Source organism: Electrona antarctica, assembly GCF_951216825.1.
Source record: "Electrona antarctica genome assembly, chromosome: 6".
NCBI classification, from domain to species: Eukaryota; Metazoa; Chordata; class Actinopteri; order Myctophiformes; family Myctophidae; genus Electrona; species Electrona antarctica.
In genome coordinates this window covers 17,561,231-17,587,251 of record NC_136811.1, presented here as the reverse complement: position 1 = coordinate 17,587,251, position 26,021 = coordinate 17,561,231, and the positions used below count along the sequence as shown (strand labels likewise).

Below are 26,021 nucleotides of genomic sequence, written 5' to 3'. Positions count from 1 at the left end.
GTCATAGGACTTGAAAAAATCACACCCGTGTGAACTGAGTGGTGCAAATGAATTGAATTTATTATCAGTTACTTTTAGTACTTTAGTACATTTTGATGCCGATACTTTTGTACTTTTACTCAAGTACATTTTCAATTCCATACTTTTACTTGTAACGGAGTAGTTCTAAATTTCAGTATTGGTACTTTTACTTAAGTAAAATAATTGAGTACTTTTTCCACCAGGCCTCACTCACACCTTTCGATCTAGCATACAACATTGATGCATGCTTGTTGTATGAATGTTGTGAGTGTCATGGCCACCCCAATGCATTTCCAATGGAAGTCACATGGTTTGTAGTCCACATTTTGGACTACAAGCTGCGTTGTATGGCTTTCGGCTGTGTTTCGACTGCCCCCCTCCCCCTCATACAACACACATGTTGTGTCAAACCATGTGACTCCCATTGGAAATGCATTGGGATTGGGGCAAGATGTATCACACCCTTTGTCACCGTCTCCACACCTTAGCGCAAAACGGTCTTAAGCTGCGCACTTCTTAAGCTGTGCGCAGCTTAAATTACGAGTTTTTAGACAGCTGGTGGATGGAAAAGAAGCTCCACCTCCGCTGACTTTTTGCGCGGAGGAGAGCGTTTCCGGGAATCTGGCCGTCGCGCAAAAAGTCCGCGGAGGTGGAGCTTCTTTTCCATCCACCAGCTGTCTAAAAACTCAGAATTTAAGCTGCGCGCAGCCGAGAACGTGCGCAGCTCTTTCGATAGTGTGGCAGCACCTAGAATACAAGCATACATCAGTCTGTTGCGAAGGTGTGAGTGAGGCCTAAGCCTATCCGTTGGCCAGGTATAGTAGTGACTCATCACAATCAAAATGGCACACCCCCCAAATTTGCATACCAAAGGTGCAAGGTTTGCAAGCCCTATTCAACATTTTGGTTTTAAGATGTTGATATTCATTTTGTACTCATCCTTAGGACCCCAAATTACACCTTAGAAAGCATGAGTGTCTATTTCAAACAAAGTGTTTTTTTACTGGGGGGTCATATTTTGACAGCAGGAATTGCCTGTCATAATTTGACAACCCCACTCCACTGTAAATTTCTGACGAGCCGAAATCATTTCGGCACTACAGCGGTAAAATAGGAGTATGAATCAGCCCTAAAGGCTATGGACCATGGGCCAAAGCTGTATACTTTAAGAGTCAGAACATTATACCAGCAAGTACAACTAATGTTAATTAAAAACCATATCAGATAATGATAAATCACACCCCTGTGAAGTGAGGGGCGCTGTTATCATCGTACATCATCATGACGTAAAATAGACACTGGGCTCTATCGTATCTGCATTAAACACTTTCCGTGAATTACGCATTCAGGAGCTTCCACTATGCGTAAACGTTAGCTTGCGGCCACACAACCCACTATACATTTAGCAGACTCCCATATTTGCGGGTGGAGGTGTGTCTGTAGGCGTGTTATGTGCTTTCCCTATATAGGACAACGGAAAGTGCCTCTTCAAACCACCCGTAATGCGAATCAGTTTGATAAAAGGCAAATGTATTGTAACTTATTTGGCAAACCAATCTCGTGTTGTTGTTGGTTGCGCTCCAACAGTGTTGGAGCGCAACCAGACCTCAAACATGCAGGGCAACAGGTACTCCAGGTCAGGAAATGTTTATTAAACACTAATCATAGGGCAGAAAGACGAGTTTATGCAACAACATGAACTCATCAACCTAGTATTGTTTATGGGGTTTACTTTGTCATGCCTTACATTTTGGGGAAATCTAGGGAAATCCAATTGCATTGCGTGGGGGGCTGCCCATTATTAGAATCCACATAATGTGAACCATGAACCATGAACATGTTTTTTGGCCAAAGACTTCCTCAACGTGATATATCATCACTACCAGTATGTGCTTGTGGTTTTCCTTATCTGAATAAAAGCATGTGAAGGACACTCCCAGTCCCATCCATGAATGCTGTACTATCTCTGCCTCTCTCTCTCTCTCTCTCTCTCTCTCTCTCTCTCTCTCTCTCTGTCTCTCGCACGCACGCAAGCACAAAATAAATGCTATTCCAAACTAACTACTCTAACTAAACTAATCGAAAGGTGGGTTTACAATAAGCGGGCACCCATACTCCATTAACTTTATCACATAATCTTATTACAAGTTATCACTGGTTTGGCATTACATTTGTTCAACACTGAAACGAGAGGGAAGTGTACTGAGGAGGTCTGTCTATCTGTCTGTCTATCTGTCTGTCCGTCCGTCCGTCCGTTCGTCCGTTTGGGGTACGAACAGCTGCAATACCGCTGGGTGACCTAAAGTGGCACACTGGCACTGTTGAGGAGCCTAAAAGGGCCAATCACACTGAGCACTATTACTACAGCCAGCCAGTGGTGTTGTTGAGCAGCCTGCACCGCTCAGCTCACACAGGTGTGATTTTTCTTATTGCTTGGCCCCGTCTTATCACTGCTTGCAGCTATAAGAAATGGGGAAAAGCGTATCTGCCGTAACTGAACAGCAAAGCCCATTGCCAGTGCTGATAACAACAATACACCTGCTCCTATAGTACTTAACTAATATAAAACAATGTAAAAATAAGCACTTAAGAGTCAGAACATTATACCAGCATGTACAACTAATGTTAAGTAAAAATCACACCCGTGTGAACTGAGTGGTGTAAGGTTTTATATAGCATGATCAGCCGTGGTCTGACGTAATGTCTGACGTAATGAAATCACACCCGGATGTGATTTCACAACTGGCTTTTTTTGTGCAGAAAAAATGAGCATGGTTGCTACGGTCATCCAGTTCACCCAGGTGTGATTTAATTACGTCAGAAATTATTTTGAACATAGCAACCATGCTCATTTTTTTCTGCACACAAAAGCCAGTTGTAGGAGTGGTTTACACCACTCAAAAAACCATATCAGATAATGAAAAATCACACCTGTGTGAAGTGAGGGGCTCTGTTATCATCGTACATCATCATGACGTAAAATAGACACTGGGCTCTATCGTATCTGCATTAAACACTTTCCGTGAATTACGCATTCAGGAGCTTCCACTATGCGTAAACGTTATGTTGCGGCCACACAACCCACTATACATTTAGCAGACTCCCATATTTGCGGGTGGAGGTGTGTCTGTAGGCATGTTATGCGCTTAGGACAACGGAGAGTGCCTCTTCAAACCACCCGTAATGCGAATCAGTTTGATAAAAGGCAAATGTATTGTAACTTATCTGGCAAACCAATCTCGTGTTGTTGTTGGTTGCGCTCCAACAGTGTTGGAGCGCAACTAGACCTCAAACATGCAGGGCAACAGGTACTCCAGGTCAGGAGATGTTTATGAAACACTAATCGTAGGGCAGAAAGACGAGCAGGATTTATGCAACAACATGAACTCATCAACCTAGTATTGTTTATGGGGTTTACTTCATCATGCCTTACATTTTGGGGAAATCTAGGGAAATCCAATGGCATTGCGTGGGGGGCTGCCCATTATTCCAATGTTATTCCCATTATTCCGATGTCCTCATAGTCAGATAAATATTATTACAGTATATAGCGTGATGTTAAGATTAGGTTTAGCCATAACAATGGCCTTTAGAACAATGGGCTGCTGTACTAATGGCACATCGTTATTTGAGGTTATTTGACAGTAATGTTCAAAGTCATCGTCAGTTATCGTAAGGCCTATTCATAGTCCAGTTGTCGGTGAAGAGGTGACCACCGAAAACTACAACATATACACTCTAATACATATACACTCTAACCACCATGTGGTCACCTCTTCACCGAAAACTAGACTATGAATAGGCCTTAAGCGTTTCATTACTTAGGTCTAATTGTTCCCGTTTAGAAACTGGAAATTAAATTTAGTGTTTCATACTGTAAACTAGAAAATATTGTTCCAAAAGAAACAATGTGGGTTCGCTTCAAGCCAAAGAAATAGCAGTATAAAAAGTACAAATGCCTTGACTTGTTGACCAATACACACCATTAGTGTTTAATTACATTTCCCAAAAATGGTGATAGCAGATCTGCAACCTCACAACAACAGAGGGGGCTACATGTCATGTGGTGATGGAGGCGCGGTGGCGGTAGCCTGACCTACAGTAGGCTTTTCTGGACATCAGTGGTGTAATAGTGATTATGTTTTCGGTACCACGGTATTTTAATGACATCACGTGCACACAGACAGTAACACACTCTACCAGCCTAGCACCATAATACTCTGTTGAAAATGTACTGGTTCCGACAAGTCAATTTGTGATTTTGTCAGTTGTCACACACCACACCCGCACGCACGCACGCACGCACGCACGCACGCACGCACGCACGCACGCACGCACGCACGCACACAACCACACAACACACAACCACACACACACACACACACACACACACACACATGTGGGCAAAAACATTATCCCCCTAATTTGCCATCGGCCTGCTGTTGGACATCTGGTGGGTTAAATCAGAACGTGTAGAAGTTGTATTGTGTGGTAACTTGCAACACACACATCTGGAACCCACAGCCAAAAAACACAGCCAAAATTCCATTGCAATTTCCTTTCTCATGCTTTTTACCACGTATATAACCTGAAAAGAAATCTCTCCAAATGGATTGCAGTGCTATTATACTGTATTTCCCTAGACTTTACTTAGGCTATTTATTCAATATAATAAATTAATACATTCATTTAATGTATTAATAATTAATACAATGGGATTTAGATTATGTTTATGGTGTATTACTCTAACTGCTATAGCAGTAGCATAAAATAAAAATACAACCAGTAAGACGCCTCAGGGTGAGAAGCGCGTGCACGCATCCGCCTGGGTGACAGCAGACAGCTGGGCGAGCACTGACGCTTTGGAATGGGTGGTCAGATCAACATATGATGTGAATTCTGTACTGGCCATATGGAGCGTGTCTTGAGTGTACAGGTTTTGATGAGGTGAGATCAACATATGGAATGTCAGAACAGGTCAGCTCCATATATGGAGATCTAAGGGTGGCAGCGGGGGCAGTGTCTTGAGGTTTGATGAGGGCCCAGTTAGGGCCGGGCCTTAATTCATTTTCTCTAGTTTTTGCCAGCTGCCGGGCGCAGCTGCACTAATAACTTTGGGCAGGTCCTTCTAGAGTTTAAATGGACAGGTATAAGTCAAAAGGGAGATATCGAAGAGGAAGGATGGATGGAGAAGGATCAACATAATGGAATGTCAAAACAGGTCAGTTCCATATATGGAGATCTAAGGGTTTGAGGTTTGAGGTCAGATTTTCTGGCCAATATGATATCAGGGATCTCCATATATGGGCTTAATATTGATGACATCACGTGATGTCACGAGGCATGACCATATATGGGGGCGTGACCAACCTGCCTGCTTTAAATTAGATAAGGTCATTTAACATACTTATGTGATGAGGAAGTCCGTCACCGGGGGAAACTTCGGCATCAAGTGGCAAGGCCGACCTGGACTTTGCGGATGACTTGGCTCTGACAAATCATACCCAGCATGCACTCCAAGAGATGACTAACAATCTACATGAGCACGGGGAAAAGATCGGTTTAGGGATAAGCCAAGAAAAGACCAAGGCCATGACCGTCGGACAACACCAACACCTTCCACCACTCACTCTAGGCCAACACGACATAGAGTATGTTGACAACTTCACCTATCTTAGAAGTAACATCTCAAGTACAGGAGACATGGAAAAAGACGTCAACAACAGAATCGGCAGAGCTGCAGGCTTTGCAACATTTGGTCGTCTAAAGCCATCACTACAGCCACCAAGCTACGCCTCTACATGTCAATGGTCATCCCAACAGCGACCTACGCCTGTCAGACGTGGATGAAGACAGCCAGCATCACCAACAAGTTGGATGTCTTCCACCGACGATGCCTCAGATCCATCCTGAGGATCTCATGGAGGAGGTGATGAGAAGGGCAGGGGTAGCACCACTGTCTGACAATGGCTGGGCACATACTCCAACTGCCAATAGAGAGTCTAAGTAAGACCAAAGAACAAGATTCCTTTATACAGGATCTCCTCACTGGTCAACAAAAACACCTTGAAGACCCTAACAGGAGCCCTCGTACAAGGTTTCTTCGACTATGCATGCACCTCCTGGTACCACAGCACCTCTAAGGCCCTTAAAACTAGGCTCCAGACTTCCCAAAACAAACTGGTCAGGCTACTACTTGGCCTCACTCCCCGAACCCACCTCACCCCTGCCCACTTTGACAGGCTGGAATGGCTTAGGGTTGACGACAGAGTACAGCATCTTGCAATGGGTCTGGTCCACAAGATTCGATACACCACCAAGATACCCATGTACCTGTCTAAATACTTCCTTAATGTCAACGAAGTCCACACCCACAACACCAGAGGGAGTTCCACAAACCATGTGCAACCCAGATTCGGCACAAACAAGAGACTAAATTAATTTCGCTCATATGCCACCAAAATGTGGAACGCCCTACCAACAGTCACTAAGACATGCAAATCCCTTGACTCCTTCAAAACCACCCTCAAAGGGAACCTACGGACGGCTGCAATTAGAAACTGGCCCCCGTAAAATCAGAATCCCCCCCACCCCTTTTCCCCTCACTGTATATGTTTCTTTTCCCTTTTTACCTCCTCTATGATGATTTCCTGTTTTGACTATATAGTTGTGTATATTCGTACGTCTCTAATTGTTTTGATGAATTGAAAATGGTGGGCCCTATTGTAAACAAGTGTAATGCTTTATGGTGTCGTCCACTCACAATTAACAGTTGTTGTATTGAGTTGTACTTGAAATGTACTGTAATTCTGCAAACTGTTAATAAAACTGTAAACCAAAAAACTTACGGGAAATGCACGATTTCATATAGTAAATGGCACGATAAATAAATATTGAAGGCATGAGGAAGAAAAAAACATGATCATCCATGCATGACACCTGTCACACCTTGTAATGAGATACTGTGGGATATAAATCAGCCATCACCATCAGTCATTTCTAACATACTTAACTGACACTAATCTCTATCTCTTTCAAGTTGTGGTATGTCACTGTTCAGCTCTAGAGGCTCAGGCTTATAAATTCTCACCTCCAGGTTGTATAAAACATTTGCAAGGTAAGAGGACAGACGAATAATTTTCTGCATGTAACATTTTGTCAATTATCTACATTTACATTCTATCCTTTAACTCACAGAGTGCCACGTGACGCCTTTGGACGCCTGTTTGCGTATGTACCCTGTTGCCGATGGTGCCTTTTGACGCCTTTTTTAATATCAATTAATTCGGGTGGTCAGCTGTGTCCAGTTTCCCTGTGTAACACTCGCCGTGGTGAAAGGATCCGGTACAAACTGGAAATGAAAATTCCGCTGGCTTATGCTTGCTATGGGGCGTAGCATCTTACAACGTAAATATCTCGAAATCGCTTTTTAGACCAAAATGCAAGCTTGGTTTGCGTCTGATGTATCCAAACGATAGTATTTCGCTTACCAAAAGTATGTTTTGGGTGTATTAAATTACAATCGCGGGACATTAAATTGCGGATTTTACTTCCTGGCTCAGCGGTTTCTGTCCAAAAGCCCTTTCAACATAAGGGTACCTCTGTTCACTTTGCATTGGTGGCAAAAGCGCTGCCCTAAGCCACCACTAGATGGCTTAATTGTCTTTGTGATGTTGTATATATTATGTCTAAAAATGTTTTGTGTATTTTCAACAGGTTTGTGTCATGATCTCCAGGATGTGGACCATGGTGAGAGTGTCTGTTCTGTTGGTTCTGTTCATACAGAATGTTAGTGGAAGTCCAGGTAAACTGACTTTAATGTCCTCTTATTGGTATGTATAATGCATATGGGTGTCCTGCTTGGTAGGCCTATTACAGAAACAGACATTGTAGCACCAGAAATTTGGTATATAGTCTTTTTTATTGGCCTAAAATATTGTTTATATATACATTCATGAATCCACCTGCTGACTGGCTGTCGGTATTGAGCAATCTTTCTTATATGGGTTTCTTGTGACCCTACCATTAACATCCTATGGCAGGCAACATTGTCAAAAATCCTTATGCTTTAAGTAGCATGTGACATGCTCACCAAATTAATTTTGAACCACATGTAAAAAAGGTTGTCCAAACATGCCTTTTCCAATTGAGAAACATTGCCAAAATCAAGACATTACTAACACCACAAGACCTGGGAAAAAAACATATCCATGCTTTTATTTCATCCCATTTGGACTATTGTAATTCCCTGTAGGTTGTTTTTTCGGATTTGGGTATAGGATTTGGTAAGAAAGGGTTAAAAATGAACCCAATGGGACATGTTTTTAGCCTAGCTGTTACCTTACTGATCTTAAAATACACCCTTCAAGGATTTAGAAAAAACAGGTGGCGTAAAAAAGAAGCCACCCTATGCACGTGGACTCCTGTTCCAAGATTCTAGACTACTAGTCAAACACAGATTTTATTATTTTTCTGGCCATAGAGTGGTAATTTCAAATTGTGCTACTGTTATATACTAATACCACAAATAATATTAACATTGCGTAAAAGGTACCAGAATCAATTGAAAACCATTTGCATCATTGTTTTGAAAGGTTAAGTGATGTTTTTCATATAGGCCTATTGACCTGTATATTTATTGTAAAACGTGCTAATATAAGGCTGAAAACAGTATGAAATTATGAAATAATATAGAAAGGGGTTCTCTGCTCCTATGCCTGGAAACAAGAAAGTGTGTGTGTGTGTGTGTGTGTGTGTGTGTGTGTGTGTGTGTGTGTGTGTGTGTGTGTGTGTGTGTGCGCGCGTGCGTGTGAATAGGATGGTTAGGCATGTTGAACAGATCTGTATCACTTCAATTAAATTATTATTATTATTGTTGTTGTTGTTGTTGTTGTTGTTGTTGTTATTATTATTATTATTATGCCTATATATTCACAACTGGCAAAATGATGTGTTCAATCAAATCAACTCTCGCTGTGTAGATCCCTGTGATCACTACACAGTACTGAATGATGCCTGGAGAGCAACAGATTATGGTTATGATGGTACCGTGCGCTGTGACCGATACGTCAACTGGCAGGGGTGGTATCGACTGTTCCTGGGGAGAAGCAGTGCCCAGATGTCAGAGACATGTGTGCAAAAAAACATGTGTGGAACACATGCTCCTCTATGGATGACACAGCCTCATCCTGCAGTGTCAGAGGGAGTCGTACAGCGCAGCGTCTGTGGTCACTGGAATAACGACTGTTGCCGTTTTGCGTCACATCCCATCCATGTGAAGAACTGTGGGAACTACTATGTCTACAAGCTTGTAACGCCAACTAACTGCCATTTAGCCTATTGTGCAGGTAAAAGTGGTGAAAAGTGGTGTTGGTGTTTTTATTTTATTTTTTACAAAATATGAATCTATAATATTATTATTATTACAACGTTTATTTGTGACATTGAAGGCTTGAGTGCTTGTTTGATAATAATAATTTGATTTAAATCATTATTTTACCTTCCTAGAGTTCTCCTCACATTATCCTGAAGTTTCTGACCTCATTTGTGGTCAGAATCAAATCCAAATTGGACTAACACTGGCTGGTCTGCAATCCTTTGGTCTGAATGGAACCTCTGGCCACCTGGCCGACCCACAGTGCTCATCATTCACAGAGCATAATGGAACAGTGTGGTACCAAGTGGAACGTCAGGCTGACACCTGTGGAAACGTATTGATGGTGAGGACAGTGATGCTGTTGGCCACACTGCCACAGTACAATATAGAGCTAGAAACCAAACTTACTTTGTGGTTGGACAAAATTGTTGGTCAAGACGATTTTTTTTCCTTTTCATTCTGTTTAATTATGAGGCGGCTAGATGATTCACTTGACTGACCATTCAGTAATTTGTCTTTCAGACCAACAACACCCATTCCATCTACTCCAACAGTTTGTTTATCTATTCTGCAAATAACACCTCACTTCCTGAGAGGTTTCCCTTCTCCTGTGTCTATCCTCTGGACACAGAGACCAGCGTTGGCAGCCTAGATGTGGCTATCAGACCAAACCTTGAGTAAGTAAACTATTTTCAATAATGCAAATGACAGTGAAAACATACAGTATTAGTGAATATACACACTGAAAACACACTGAATATACAATCTATTGCAGTATGCTACAATAAATGCCAATGTCAATAAATTGCAGCAAACAACCTCAGTACAGAACTGTGAAAAGGCAGACAAATGACAGATTTAAGTGTGTTTTGAATGATTCTTTATTAATTGATCTGCCATTGTTATAATGGCCTCTAGTTGCTGCCATACAAGAAGAGACTAGTAATTACCGTACATTTCTGGCTTCAATTTGTTTCTCTGTTCCAGGCTGCCAATATCAAAATATGATCTGTGCCACATTTTATACATTCAGTGTTGGCCATATATATTTTTCCCAAGACAGTTCTTAGTTTGCACTTCAAAATGTGTCTGCCAACAGTGACAGCCAGCCGGCCACAAGGCCAAACCAAACCATAGATACAGTTTGATCCTTTAAATGCCATATGTTTCCCTGACAGGCTTGAAGGTGCCAATTCAGGTGTGGGTTCCCCAGCCAGTGCCTCCATGTACTTGTTCCAAAACTCCAACTACACACAGCCTTACCCAGCAGGCTCAGTCACCCTGCCAGTGGGCTCTGCCCTGTATGTAGGAGTATCTGTAGGGGAAACAGATCCAAGGTTTGTGGTCGTTCTGGACGACTGCTATGCCACTCACTCCTCCAGCCCTGATGACGTCATGCGACACTTCCTCATTCAAAACAAGTATGTTTCTCTCTTCAGCCTCAGCAGATGTTTGTGTCACAATAAGTGAAGGTTGGGTCGGAGTGTGGTATGGGGTATATGGTAACTATGATGTGAACTCAGTGTCTTTGTATGAATGTAAAATCCTTCATAAATTAATAAGTTAATTAATTAATGAAGAATGAGGGATGAAAAATATGATGATGTATTTTCTCCAGGTGTTCTACCAACCGTCGTCAGGTGACCGTGGTTGAGAGCGGCTCTTCCCTCCAGGCTCGTTTCTCTGCCCTGCTCTTCCTGTTCGATGGAGACTACAGAGATATCTACCTTCACTGCAGCCTCCACCTGTGTGACCAGAGAGCCTCCTCATGTTCTCCTGTAAGTTTCACACTTTATTTCCACACTCTGCTGTTTCACACCAGACAGTTAAAGTCAGTAGCAAACTGTGTGCTTCACTGCTTACTGCTATTCCTTCACCATTCACAGGTTTGCTCAGGGAGGCGTCGTCGCTCCGTTTCCACACCCGTCAAACCCATCACCATTGGACCAATCAGCTGTGAGTATCAAGAATAACAATAACAGAGACAGCAAGGATCGGAACTGCTGACATCTCAATATAATTAAAGTTGATAACATTTGTTTTTGTTTTGTTTTCTCTTTGCTTTGGATCTTCAGGGGACAAGGTAGTGGAGTGAACCAGGGGACATCTTTAAATGATTCCAATATATTCCATTTGCTTACATTTTCTAATGATTGCATGATTTCATGAGGACTTTATTTTTGTGTGTGCGTAGGTTTCATAAATAGTCTATGCTATGATTAATCTAATGATATAGTTAACAAATCATTAACAATGTTTCATTTCTTTTTTCTGAAAAAGAAATACTGCAAATCAATAATTATGATAATAATGAAATGGTATTTTGATTGATTAAATAAAATTCATGGAATGGCAAAATCTGTGTCTGCTTCTTTAAGGTTCTAGTCCCAAAAAAAACATGTATGTAAATATAGAAATAAATGTTAATGCTCAATGATAAAAAATACAAAAAAAAACATACGTATGTAGCCTCAATCATAAAAATAGATTAAAAATAATGTGGAGTATTGTAAGAAAACACACTGATCATTAAAAAAATAAACGTTTTTCATATCCTTAACATCAAGTGTGTGTGTCATAACTAATTAATAGTGAAAAAACAAGGTGATACTGACAGGCACTTCACTTTCAACTATGACTATGAATCCTCCCTGAGTAAACAATTCCTTCTCAGTAGGAGGGACAACCTACGATAGGGCTTTAACATACATTAAAATACCACAAATTAGTTAACACTAGCCAATCAAACAAATTATTTGTATAATTTAGCTTTATTTTGTTAGGCTACATGTTCAACACTGTCTGCTGAATATAATGCTGAGCATTGCGAACTTTGATCCATTATAAATGTCATATCTTTGCTGTTTAATACTGTACTTTGTCTTCTTGCATTTGTGAGGAAGGATAGGATATAATTGGTTCTATAGCGGCACTCAGTGGTTACTTTCAGGTATGACACTGTCACACAGAAAACACTTTAACAGAAGTTGGCAAACTGAAAACTCTTTAATAATGAAAAACTCTTTAATAATCATTAAACTGCAGTTTACAGCAGCATCATTTCAGACAGAGACAGTGCTACAGATTAGTTAACTCATTAGAAATTATGTCATGGAGTACATGGAACGTACTGCCATCTCAAGGTACAGCCAGGGCCAAATTAGCCATTGGGCTGGTGGAGCCAGGGCCCCCAATTGCAATTCCCATGACAGATCATAGGCATTTGCCTAGCTTGCCTGTGCATAAATACGGCCCTGGTCACAGGTCCATAGCCTGAGGACTTAAGGCTATTGATGATATGCACACGGCTGCCATCTTGCCAGCAAGGTGCTACCTAGGTGCAACTTCCCATAGACAGCCCATTCATCCAAACAGAACAGTCCTATCTAATTGTATTAAATTACGTCAAACTCAGCAACATTGCAGCTGAACGGAAAGCTTGAATTATCCTCTTTCTGTCTGCAATGTTTATTTAATGAAAATCCACTGTAGACATGTTATGAGCTACTTCCTGTCAAGAAATTCCTTGCAGATGATTTTTTTCTGCTGGAGTTTGGAAGTGCTCGTTGACTATCACTCAACAGCCCATGTGTACCATCTGTTTAGAATGTACACATAATGCAGGAGGCAGCAGGAGGTTGCTTTACTGATAACGAGCGCTTCCAAACACAAGAAAATGGCTGTATCTGTAGCCTGACACTCTCATTTTCATTTTGTTTCACTCCATCATTGATTATTCACCAGAACATATTGTTTTGAATGGGCATTGTTATAGCGATTCAGGGGCTAGAGCCAGCTACTGTATCTGTGGAACAGAGTCAAACTAAATGTAATGCCTCAGTTCAAATTATTTTGTGGGTCACAGCATGAAATGTGTGGGAAGCCTTGGTGTAGAAGTACAGTGTACACACTGTACTCTACAAGTTTGTGTTGGTATGACTATAGAGTACAGTGTGTAGGCCTACATAGTGTACACTATGTGTGTGTTGGTATGACTGTAGAGCACAGTGAAGTTGTGATCCATGGTGGCTGGATTGAGACTCTGGTAGGTCGAGTCTAACTCTGGAGGGCAGCTGTCATAGGTAAGGACCGTAAGGTGACCATCTGAGGATGTAAACAACAGAATAATTAATATTGTATAGATATAATCAATATAACCTTTATTAGATCTAGATAATTGAATTAAAAATATGGGAAAATATTCCTGTTTTCATTCTACGTTTCAACAGTAAAATAAAACAATTCCCCTCCTAGATCTCTCTTCTGTCTCTTCTGTAATGTCAGGTTCAATTTGCCTGCATTAGTAATAGAGTAGTTGTGGTAGAAGTGCTCCATCTATCTATCAATAGTAGTAGTACTGCATTAACCATAGTTGTTTGAGAGTACACAGACAGCAATAAAGATACAAATGTGTTTTAGAATTCCCGGTGTCTGCTTTTCCTCTGGTACAGTACCCTGTGGAACACACACATAAACAGTTAAACTAAGTCACTCTAGTTAAGTTGCATTCATATATTTGATAGTTGCAAAGCTTAGTCTGCCATGGTGTGTTGGCTGTGTTTGGAGAGATCGAGGCCTGCATCGCACAATGAGGTGTCACATGAAAATAGGGTATAGGGGGAGATATTAGGCATTTGAGCCATGCTACATGTGAATGTCACCTCTACCAGTCTAACACACTATAACACCAACCTCTATGATGACAGTGGTACAGAACACATGCACTTAAACAACACATACTGTACATGTGTATGAAGTTAACTCACCTCGAGACTGTCTCCTTGTCTTCCATATGTACATGAGCAGTGCTGTGGAGAGTGTAGGTTCATCTGACCGCTCTGACTTTCACTTGTGATCATGATGAGGCCCAAATATGGATATACCTGATATCATGGCGATGACATTACCAAAGGGGTTAGCTTTGGCTAGTTCTACCTCCAAGTACTCTATTTGAAAATAGCAGATCTACAAGCTCTTGACAGCTTATTGCCCCTACGTGCCATGATGTAAAACCCTTACACCTTCACAGGCTGGTTTTAATTGTATGAGCAGTACAGTACAGTAAATATACTTTGTTACTGTCCATGAGCTGTTCACTATGCTTTACTGTATGTCTGTTCAGCACCATGGAGAGTGAAACAAACACGATAGCCTAATAACCTCATCCCAAAATAATTCGCTAATAACTCTGTAATAACTTCTGTGGTTGAAATCAACACCGAGTCAGGCTCAACTTTTAAAAGTTAATTTTCTTGTTTGTTTTTTTGTTTTGTTTATGAACACACATGGGTTTCATTTCTGTTTTTGTTTATCAACATGCATACCTGAGTTTGCATTCACTATCTGATTTTACCCCCAACCATGGTTATTGTGGGGAAACAAATGCCAGTGAGAATGTATATCAAAAATACAATTTTTATTCAATTCAAAAGGTTACACAGTATGACTTTAAGTTCAAGCATGACGTTTGTGGGGTCACGGTTAGGTAAGAATGGGCAGGGCTCACACAGAAAGAAAGGGCTTGGGGTTAACTCGTGCCCTTTTGATTGACTGGGAGCACGACCAATCAAATGAGGGCCGCTGACTGTTTGAGTTACAGGTTGAGATCCCATATTCTTGTTAATTTGTCCATCCAGAATGTTTCAGTTGCACTGATGAAGATAACAACATTATGCTGAATAGACAATTTAGACATCTTAAGGTTTAATGATTATTTAACAAATTTGTTTCATGCACATTTCCACACACATTCCGAACTTCTTATATTAAACACAGAATAAAACACTACAGATTAAGTGGCGGGTCTTGGGCGAGCTATAACGTCATAGGATTTGACCTTGAGCACCACACTGGCAACTCCTCTCAGGTCTGGCAGAGAGGCCTCATTCTCAGGAGGAACAAACTGGAAATCTCTCAGCAAGTAGGCAGTGAACAGAAAGAGTTCCACTTTGGCAACGGATTCCCCGAGACACAGCCGAGCACCTCCTCCGAAAGGCAGCAGAGCACGCGTGGAGCCTCCGCCTCCCTCCAGAAAACGCTCTGAAAGAGAGAGTTAGCGTTATATTTGATTGATGTAGCATGGATCTATTTGCTAAGAGGGATCGAAGTGAACATACAGTATGTCCGATCTGGTCATTCATTTGTATGGCTACTGTGGGGATATGATTTGTCCCTGCATGCTTCTGCTCAGACTGAGTAGAATCATAGGGTAAAGGTCACTCTGTGCCCTGTGCTATAGGTGTGAAGGTCGCATATCGTTCTGAACATATATAGTAATATATGGTAATTAGTATATCGTCTCTGTCGGGTGGAAACCTAATTATGTCCAAAACTACTCAAAAGTAGCAGATCTACAAGCACAAATGCATTTCAAGCTTGTGGATCTGCTATTTTTCTGTGTGATGATATAGTATGATCAAGTAGGCAGTAGGGCATTCATTTACGAAAAAACACAAACGGTTAAAATATGGAGAAAGGAGGTTTCTGCCCAACAGCGACAATATACTGTTTGCTGTATGGCTTAAAGTAAGTTCAAGTGGTTAAGAAAATGTCTAGCCAAGTGAAAGGAATGGTGTGCACCCCAACCCGCCCAGGATGGACCTGGTTTGAAGTCATATGGGTCAGTCCAAACTGCAGGGTCGTGGTGCGCTCCGAACAGGTTGGGAATGATCACCGTGTTCTTAGGGATGAAGTAGCCTGCGATGCTAAACACATACAAGGTACACAGATTAGATCAGTGGTTCTCGATGTTGGGGTCCAGACAAGAACTGCAGTTCAAATATAATTATTTTGGGGGGTCGTAGTGGCCTGAAAAGGTTGAGAACTACTGCTTTTTGAGGTCCATACTCAAAACTGTGAAAACAAGCCTCAGTCAAGAATTAAATTAGAATCTATGAAAAATAATATGTACGTATAGTATTATCAGCGCTGACCTGCTGTCTCTGATGGCTCTGTGTGGCACTGCCAGTGGAGCTACGGGTCTCAGTCTGAGCACCTCGTTGATCACAGAGCCCAGGACGGGAAGGCGGTGTCGGTCGCTGTACGTGGGGTAGCGTCCCTCCAGCACCGTGCACATCTCCTCATACACTCTGCACTGCAGCTACCAGGCAAACATTTACATTCATTGCCTGCTTAGGGCATGGCTGTCTGAAGACCATTCAACCACTTCACAATTTACAACATAAGCATTTAGCAGACACTCATATCCAGAGTGACAAAGAGCGAGATCAGAATAAGCAGAGCTTTGAAACAAAGTAGTATATCAGGAAAATAATCGGTTATATAGCATTCTTCACATTTGTAGTCAAGAAAAACAAATCCAAGTTACAAAAACGTGAGAACATGTGTCCAAGGTCATCATGGTATCTGCATAGTATACCATCTATTGCAAAAAGTGTGCTAGGGGCGTAGGGTGGAGTCTGAAGAGGTGAGTGCTAGGGGCGTAGGGTGGAGTCTGAAGAGCTGAGTGCTATAGGGAGGTTTGATGAAGTCTTATAAGAGCTAGGGGGGTACCTCCGGTCTATGCAGTAGGAAGGCAACAGTCCAGTTTAGCCAGGCTGCAACTGTCTCTGTCCCTCCTATGATGAGGTCCACTGTGGCCATGTGGACATGGCTGTCTGTCAGCACCTATACATACATACCCAAGGACAACATGGATTCATTATGCAGCTATTCAATGTTAATGTTATTCATTAAGCATTCAATCGTGAATGTTGCTTCAATACCAAAGAGGATGCTGAAATTAAGCTGACTTGAAGAGGGGAAATTCACTTGAATTAAATTATGTATTTATTAATATGTGTACATATTAATAAATATCTTGGGGGGGGAAAGAGGGAGACATTTTCAGACAAATTGAATACAAATAAATGAATTAACATCTTAAGATCTCTCAATGCTGTTTCTAATTCCAAGCTGATGATTAGTGCGCTGACCTAATAGCTGAAGGTCATACCCACCACTTCATGTGTCGTGTCTGGTGATTGGTTAGTGGCTCCATGGGTTGTGTCTGGTGATTGGTCAGTGGCTTCATGGGTCGTGTCTGCTGATTGGTCGGTGGCCAGCAGCAGAGATCCTATGATGGCATCTTTGCATGTCTTCTGTTGTGACTGTGCAACAAAACTGTTGATTAATAGCCTACAGTGTGGCAAATAGAAGACTAGCATACAGGCTGTAACTAGCAGTTAAAATGTCAGTTTCTTCATCCACCACTCTGAATATTATGGATGGATGGATGGATGGATGGATGGATGGATGGATGATCTATCCGTCCGTCCGTCCGTCCGTCTATCTTGAGTAAACAACATGGTCATTGACCGCTCTTCAAATCACATGATGTTTTTCCATTTTGTTTGTTACAAACCTTGTAATCATTTAGCTGCGCTCGTATCATGTCATCTCTCCTGGCCACCTCTTGAAGGAGTCGGGAAAATGGCGGATTGGGGAATTTCTTTACGGAAAGATCAAATTAAAAAGTTGAAGCATCAAGTTGAACCCTATGGGCCCTATTAAGCAAGTGGAATCTAATTACATATAATTTTACAGTTTTTAAGACGTGGGGGCGGGTGCAATGTCATATTACAATTATGGGCCAGGTAAGAAGCGCTTTCGACACCCCGTGGTGTGAGCAAAACGGCCTTGAATTAGTCATGGGAGTGTTTAAGGGAGTTTTGAGGCTTACCCAATGAACATGTCCGTACTATTCTCTTTACGACACCAGCTGATGATGCGCCCTTTTCGGCAAGTGGTATTACATTTCTGCAGACTGGCACCATAGACATGACATGACTTTGTCACATTTGGGTTAATTATTCATATTGCACTGCATGCTGTCACCTTTATGCCTCCAAAGAACAGATCCACAAGCTGTCACAGCCATGATGTGCATAGCTTGTAGGCCTATGTCTCTATTTTGTTAAGTAACTTGCAGTTTTCATTGGAAAGTCATTACAGCGGCGCAGCCATATGCTAAGGGAGGGAGATATACGCACATCGTCACTTAATTTGTTTCTGTTCTAAGCATGAAAAACAGCTGTAAAAATCTTTATTCTAGTTCATTTGATTCATAAATGAATAACTAAGACTTTGAAATGGCACCTACCTATACCTTTCAGATCGGAATGGAACTGCGAGTAGATACGCAGCATTGGCTGGCAAATTGGCAATCCATGCGTAATGTTCCCAGAATCGTCTAACCCCCGAACATACAAGTTCGTTTGATATTGTTTAATTCGATAAAAATAGAACCATGTACCATACAGCGAATGAAAGCAAGATTCCTAAGGAATATGGGGATTTTTACATTTTAAAGAACGGTTGAGAAATGAGAGAACCATGAGTGTTTATAATATCAAATATTATAAGAATAATATGAAAGACAAACGGGCTGTGAAGAGCTCAGCTCACCATCCCGACAAGGAGGAAATATAGCCTATAGTGCATGCACGTATATGCACTGACTGTTGCACACACGCTCTTTATTTGTTTCTATTGAAAAACACCAGTAAAATAACGTTTATTTTATTTTATTTCATTCGAGTCACGACGAAGGAATGAGTTGAAATGCCATACGTGCGCCATGCGTATTGCTGCGGCCCCAATGTTATGGTCTTCGCTCGTAGCATATTATTGAAGAAGAATTGAGTCGGGTGTGATACAGCGTATGAAAGCAAACCTCCCAATGAGTATGGAGATGTTTTAATTTCTAAAAAAGGTTGAGAAATGAGCTGTTGCCATGTGTCATAGAAACAAGTAAATAGGTCTATAAACATACTCCCAAAAGAATCGCATATAACAGGGGTCTACAACCTATTTTAAATGAAGTGCCATGTTTTTATTTTCTAGATAGTGAGTCTGCCATATCAAGATTCCTTTTAATGACACCACATTAAAATTTCCAGCATATTTTGATTGTCCACAAATATAAAGTTCTTCCTTCTTTTTACATATTTTCTTGCACATTGTTAGAATGATCATTATAAATATATATCCCCCTGCAGTCAGAGTTCATTGTTTTAATGAATGAATGTGATGCATTGTGAGCTGGTAGATCTGCTATTTTCAGAAAAAAGTGACAATTGTGGAATATTTTTGAAAAATGTTATTGAAACATTTAAAAACACAAATCTGTCATGGGGGTCACTGGCTTAGTTGGGCAAATGCATTAATCTGGGGGTCCTTGACATGGGAATGTCGCTGTGTGAGGATCACTGGTTTAAACAACATTAGGAGAAAAGCCCAAATAAGCACTTTAGAAACAAGAAAAGCAACCACAACTACCAATATTTACAAGCATCTTTGCAGAAAAAGAAGCCGCTTATAATAAACAGACATGGCAACACTCCAGCAGCACTCCAGAGCCGCTCAAGTGTAAAATGAAACAGTGCTTTTTGCTTTTAAGACGTGGTCAGACCCAGGCGGAATCGGTATGCGCTGAGTGTTTTTAGGTCAAGGGGCTTAATAGCAAATTAGCGCAAAGCGAAAATAATTAACATATGGACACTCCCCCAATGCTAAATTATGCAGGAACGTGGTATTCCATATGAGTGAGCGCTCACCACGGCTTCCATAATACGAAAAGGCGCAGAGCGAGGGCGAAATCTGTATTACCGCATGGGTTTTTCGTCTTGCTTAATAGGGCTCGTATCGTCCCTATACGGGGCATGTCATGACAGGCTAACATCCAGGGATAGAAAATAGCAGATCAAAATCAGAATCAGCTTTATTTTCACACAGTTTTACAGGTAAAACCAATGTTTTTGTGCATGTTTTTGTGTCATTTTTCCAAGAAAAACAAATAAAGGGAAGAAGATAGGGGGATCAAGGAGATCAAGGCAGGAAAATAAAGACAGTTTGAGCGCTTTTACCACAAAAAGTACAGGTAAAGGGTTTTCTTCTGTGTGGGTCTTAGATATTTACAATCTTTTACTACAAACAGTACAACCGAAAGGTCTCTTAGCTTATTTACAAACTTTTGCCACAAACTGTACAACAAACTGTCTCAGGTATTTCAAAAAAACAAAAAAACAAAAAAAACATTACACATATGTGACAAAGTCATGTCATGTCTATGGTGCCAGTCTGCAGAAATGTAATACCACTTGCCGAAAAGGGCGCATCATCAGCTGGTGTCGTAAAGAGAATAGTACGGACATGTTCATTGGGTAAGCCTCAAAACTCCCTTAAACACTCCCATGACTAATTCAAGGCCGTTTTGCTCACACCACGGGGTGTCGAAAGCGCTTCTTACCTGGCCCATAATTGTAATATGACATTGCACCCGCCCCCACGTCTTAAAAACTGTAAAATTATATGTAATTAGATTCCACTTGCTTAATAGGGCCCATGGGCTCCATCTTGCGCCACCCTTATCCCTTATCCCTAAATCCCTTTTTTTTTTTTTACTATTTTGAAAAACATTTTAAAATAGTTCAACTAGCCGATCTACATCGAGACATTGTGAGCTTGTAGATCGTCTATTTAAACTATTTTAAATGGTTTTATAAAATAGTAAAAAATGACATTAGTTTAGGGATAAGGGTTAAGGGGTGGCGCAAGATATAGCCCAATAGTGCCTTAGATAAGATTATATATAAAGGTGTGTGAGCATAGCAGCTGCTGAGCAAGACTCACGCCTTGCTCAGCATTCTTATGACAGACTCCATGCCATGCCATGCCATGCCATGCCATGCCATGCCATGCCATGCCAGATTTGGGGGTTCAGGGCCGGGTACTCAGGGTTAGAGCCCTGGGTCACCCTGATGAATGAAGTTGAAGTGGTTAATGTGTTGGATGTGGTGTGTGTGTGTGTGTGTGTGGCTGGTGGACTCACCCGCAGCAGTGGGAAGGAGTCCAGAGCAGAGATCCAGGAGGAGCCCCACAGAGCGACGATCTGGTTCAGACAGCCGTGCAGACTCTGCAGCTCCTCAGAGCTCTTGTCATACTGCAGTAAAAAAAATACTCACATTTGTTTACTTATGAGGAAAAGTATCAATACTGCAATGTAGAAATGCTCTGTTACGGGCCAATTGTGTTCATATTGACGATCGACACACGGTGGATTTCGCTCTTTACCACTGTGCCACTCGAGCATGTTCTCTTTCTGGTCTGTTTTGATTCCTCCGAGGAAAAACACACTCAGCCACATGGGAGGACAGCTAGTTACTCACTTCTTTTTGGAAGACTAGAGTAGTGATCACATTGCTGGCTGCTACAGTGAAATCCTCTGACAGATCCACAGCACTGCCCTGATAGTCCATCAAAACCTGAATTGTGAGAGAGCACGATGGAATGGACATTTTTTAAGTCTAAGTATTGATGCTGGTTAAACTGGTGATTTTTTTTCCTTTGTGGTCCGTGGCCACATACATATCAATTGGGGGTCCATGACATGAAAAAGGTTTGAGAACCACTGATATAACCCATTAACAGGTGCTCTACCTGTCGCAGGTGCAGAGCCTGCCTCTCGATCACACCGTGCAAAGACCTCTGAGAACAACGCTGCAAGGCGCCGTGGACCAGCCGGCGATGGGCCCTCCACTCCTCTGTGTAGTCCCCCAGAGAGATGGACCGGCCTCCCCACGACACAATGTCTCCTGATTGACGCACCGAATTGACGGCAAACGAGGCAGTGAAGTAAGTAAGTAGGGAGTACATTTCTTCTCACAGAGATATCTCACAGTGCTTTACAGTGGGATTAAAAACCGGACATGAGTTAGAACAGAAAAAGGCTGTGCAATTCATCTCGAGGAGGACAGCAGATAATAATAACACAAGCATGGAAATAAAATCAAGTAACTTCCGCAAATGCATGTTCGAATAGTAGCGTTTTATGGTTGTTCTTAAAATGGTCCACAGAGGCTGCAGCTCTCAAGAGCTGTGGAAGAGCATGCCAAAGTTTGGGAGCTACAGCCTGAGAGAATTAGAGTCACCTTTTTAAAGTTGAATTCTGGAATAGTGCTCTTCTTACAAAAAGAAAATCCATCTCTAGCAACATCTTTGACATTATGAAAGACAGATGTAAACAAAAAACAAATAATTGTCGAGTGATCAAAATAAGCCATGCATTTAGTGAGGGAAAACAATTGCCTATACTACTGGTTCATGGATACAATAACATCAGATTACGGTAAGATAATAGCTAGTCAGGAATTCTCCTTTAAGTATTCTGGGTCCTCACCATTCTGGGTCCTCACCATGACCAGGGAAAGAGTGATGGTGAAACAATATGTATCCACAACACTGTAGCTAAACATTTAAGAATACATTGGTGGTTGTCCATTTTCATTTTAACCTGTATTTTTTTACCTGTGTATGAAATTGGTCTCCCAGCAAAGTCTGACCATTTCTTCACCAATGCTTCTCTTATGACATCACTGCTGTTTAGCACCACCATGGCTATAGGAAGACAAAGACACGAGATGATTACATAGTGGAAAACAAAACAACAAATGTCCAAGTGGTGACAAACTTGACTACTAGAATCTTTCGACGGTAGTGGAATGTCGACATATACACTAACAGTGAGGTACACAATTTCAATACAAGACAGGAAAATTATTTACATCTCCTAAAGTTCTGTACTGGTCTGTGTCAATCTTCCATCGGGTACAGGAGGGCTCAGCTATGGAACAGCTATATTGAGATCTCGTCACAGTGTACTTCACATACTCATTTTAAATACAGGCTTTTAGGACACATTTGATTAATCAAATTAAATTGCCACTCTTCCACCCACACACTTGAAATAAATAAATCCATTACTGCATCAAAAGTAACCAGTAAGCCCTAAAGGGCGAAGTTGCGTGCACGCAGCCGCCTCGTTGACGGCAGACTGCTGGGCGAGCGCTGATGCTTTGGCATGGGGGGTTCAGATCAACATGGAATGAATTTTGTACTGCCCATATAAGGAGCATGTCTTGAGTGTACAAGGCTTGATGAGGCCAGATGAACATAATGGAATGTCAGAACATGTCAGCTCCATACAGTATATGGAGATCTAAGGGTGGTAGGGGGGACATTCTCTTGAGTGTACAGGGTTTGATAAGGGCCCAGGTAGGGCCGGGCCTTAATTTTCGGGCCTGTTGATTCGCCAGCTGCTGCAGGGTGCAGCTGCACTAATAACTTTGGGACAGGCCCGTCTAGAATTTGAATGGACAGGTAGAACTTACTGGCCATATAAGGAGCATGTCTTGAGTGTACAGGGCTTGATTAGGCCAGACCAATAACTTTGGGGCAGACCCGTCTACAGTTTGAATGGACAGGTAAAAAGGGAGACATCGAAGAGGAAGGATGCATGGGGAAGGATCAACATATGGAATGTCAGAACAGGTTCTAACATATATCCATATATGGAGATCTGAGGTCTGAGGTCAGATGTAGAGTTGCTGGCCAATATTGATGACATCAGGAATCTCCATATATGGACTTAACTGCGACAGCAGGTCGCATTTACTATGATCAGGGATATCCATCCCTGATGATGTCACGATGACCAGGGCGGGCACCATATATGAGGGCTGATGTCATGATGACCTGAGCACCATATATGGTGGCTGATGTCACGTTATGTCACGATGATCTGGGGGCTTGCCGTGTGACGCACTGACGGGAAATGCAAGATTCCATAGTAAATGCAACAACTGTGATCATGTAAAGGATTCATTACTGGTGCTGCCACACTTGAGGCGGTAGATGCTGCCGTAGCGCTGTGCCAGGTTGGTCAGATGTATGGGCAGGTGGTCGTGTGCCAGCTCCTTCATGTTGCCCAGCAGGAAGAGGCTGGGCGGGCCGGGCAGCGAGGGAGAGGAGGACGAGCGAGGGAGAAACTGATAGAGATAGTGTTGTAGTCCAGATTTCACTGCAGGGAGACAGAGAGGGAATGAGAGGCAGTGGTGGGGCAAAAGTACTTGCATGTTTTACTTAACCCATTTTGACCGAGAGCGATTCTACAAATGTCTTCTAAATCATGACAGTTTTCTGAAAAACCCTATGTTTCTATGTCAGTCGTTCTCAAACATTTTCATGTCAAAGACCTCAGAAACTATATCTGTATTTGGCCGCCGACCCCCATCTGAAAATATGTTGTTCCAGGGATCTCCCCACTGCCCCCAGAAGTAAGGATTTGAGTTAAAAAACGTTCGCTCTGAAAGAATATATATTCAAAGATTTGCGCCACATTTTCACGGTTTTTCAAAAATAGCAGACCTACAAGCTTGTATATCTGCTATTTTTCAATAGCTAAAGTGTAACATAATGCTTAAAACACCAAAAGGGGTCCCCGCCCAAAATGTTAAGTAAAAGCATGAATTACGCAGAAATACTCTGTTACAAGTAAAGGTCCGGAACTCAACATTTATTTGAGTAAAAGTACAAAAGTATTGGTATCAAAATGTACTTAATTAGAAAGTACTCATTATGCAGAATGTCCCATTTCAAGTTTTCAAATGTAAAACAATTAACGCCCTACTTGATGATCATACACGGTCAGGGGATCTTAGTATAATCTAATGTTCTAATCTAATCTATCTACAAGCTCTACAAGTTTGAAACGTGGTGCTACGCTTTTTGAATTTGTAGATCTGCTACGTTTGCTACTTTTTAAATTAGAATCCTGAAAAGTAACAATTTTTGAGCGATATGTTATGTTTTATTTGATTAGCCTATCGAAAAGCAATCTTTTTTTTTTTTGTTCGACTGACAAATAAAGACGCTGTAGTTATTTTATTATTATTTTTGGTTAAACTAATTATTGGTCAACATGCTCTATAGCTATTCTGATAGTAATGATTGCCATCAAAAAGGGAAGCTCAAACCCAAAATGCAATACTTTGTTTCCAAGAGTGTTTAACGTCAGTATTACAAAGTTAAAACCCTACCAATTTCATTTCCCCCTCTATTTCCCATTCCAAGTGCGTTTGCCTAAAATGTAACTATTTTCAGCAATGGGATAATATATATTTTGGTGGGTAGATCTGGTTGAGCTGGTCATTTATACCTCTCAAGTCTAAAAAGTGTGGGCACCCCTGGTCTAGAGCTGGAGATCGTTATGATTACTATCAGAATTCAGAATATAAAGCTATCAGTTTATAAACTTTGCCCCCAAATAATTTAATGTGGTCAAAGTAGTTTTAGAAGACAAAATTGGAACGTTGACATTGAAATGTTAGTTAAGTATGTTAGTCAAGTATAATGAATTACCGTTTGACTGGCTTCCATCGTGGTGCTCCCCCTGCGTGGATGTGTCTCTCTGTCTGGACCTGTAGCTCAGCACGAGCCACAACAACACAACCAGAACCGCCGCTCCCACTGTGACCGCTGACATCTCCAGTGCCATTCTGGACGTCAACACATCCAAAGGTCTCATCATCATCATGCTCTGCTCTTTTATATTCCTCCACTCTACTTCCCATGCCTCTCCTCTCCCCTCCTAACCTGCCTGTCCTCAGTGTTTGTCTATTTGCCCGATTCAAGGAGGGCTAAATATTGTTGCAGGCCAGTGGGGGGGGGGGGTCAAGGCAACATACTGTGTATCCTCACTCGTGATGATGTGATACACAACAGGGAGCAAGCTTGATAGATAAGGAATGAATGAATAGCAATAGCGGAGTGCCTTTTGTTTCTTTTC

The 26,021-nt window shown here is 41.6% G+C and overlaps 2 protein-coding genes across 2 annotated transcripts; one reads left to right on the top strand and one right to left on the bottom strand.

Moving 5' to 3' along the window:
- Positions 1-9,556: 9,556 nt before the first annotated feature.
- Positions 9,557-11,747, top strand: LOC306924982 (uromodulin-like). Its single transcript, XM_079503661.1, has 6 exons — positions 9,557-9,740; positions 9,920-10,074; positions 10,576-10,818; positions 11,016-11,175; positions 11,284-11,353; positions 11,473-11,747. The coding sequence occupies exons 1-6, from the start codon at positions 9,738-9,740 to the stop codon at positions 11,490-11,492; spliced, it is 651 nt and encodes a 216-aa protein (XP_079359787.1). The 5' UTR covers positions 9,557-9,737; the 3' UTR covers positions 11,493-11,747.
- A 3,441-nt stretch (positions 11,748-15,188) lies between these two features.
- On the bottom strand, positions 15,189-25,728 carry LOC306924981 (steroid 21-hydroxylase-like; the record flags this gene model as incomplete). Its single annotated transcript, XM_079503660.1, has 11 exons — positions 25,595-25,728; positions 24,063-24,254; positions 22,703-22,792; positions 21,836-21,990; positions 21,565-21,660; positions 21,228-21,338; positions 17,760-17,846; positions 16,910-17,023; positions 16,330-16,496; positions 15,998-16,101; positions 15,189-15,436 (listed from the first exon to the last, which is right to left on the bottom strand). The coding sequence occupies exons 1-11, from the start codon at positions 25,716-25,718 to the stop codon at positions 15,189-15,191; spliced, it is 1,488 nt and encodes a 495-aa protein (XP_079359786.1). The 5' UTR covers positions 25,719-25,728.
- Between the last annotated feature and the right edge of the window lie 293 nt (positions 25,729-26,021).

Excerpts from the sequence above, each read along its gene's own strand:
- LOC306924982 (XM_079503661.1), top strand. Across the intron at positions 10,819-11,015 it reads CACTTCCTCATTCAAAACAA|GTGTTCTACCAACCGTCGTC; the intron begins GTATGTTTCTCT and ends TATTTTCTCCAG. Across the intron at positions 11,176-11,283 it reads GAGCCTCCTCATGTTCTCCT|GTTTGCTCAGGGAGGCGTCG; the intron begins GTAAGTTTCACA and ends CACCATTCACAG.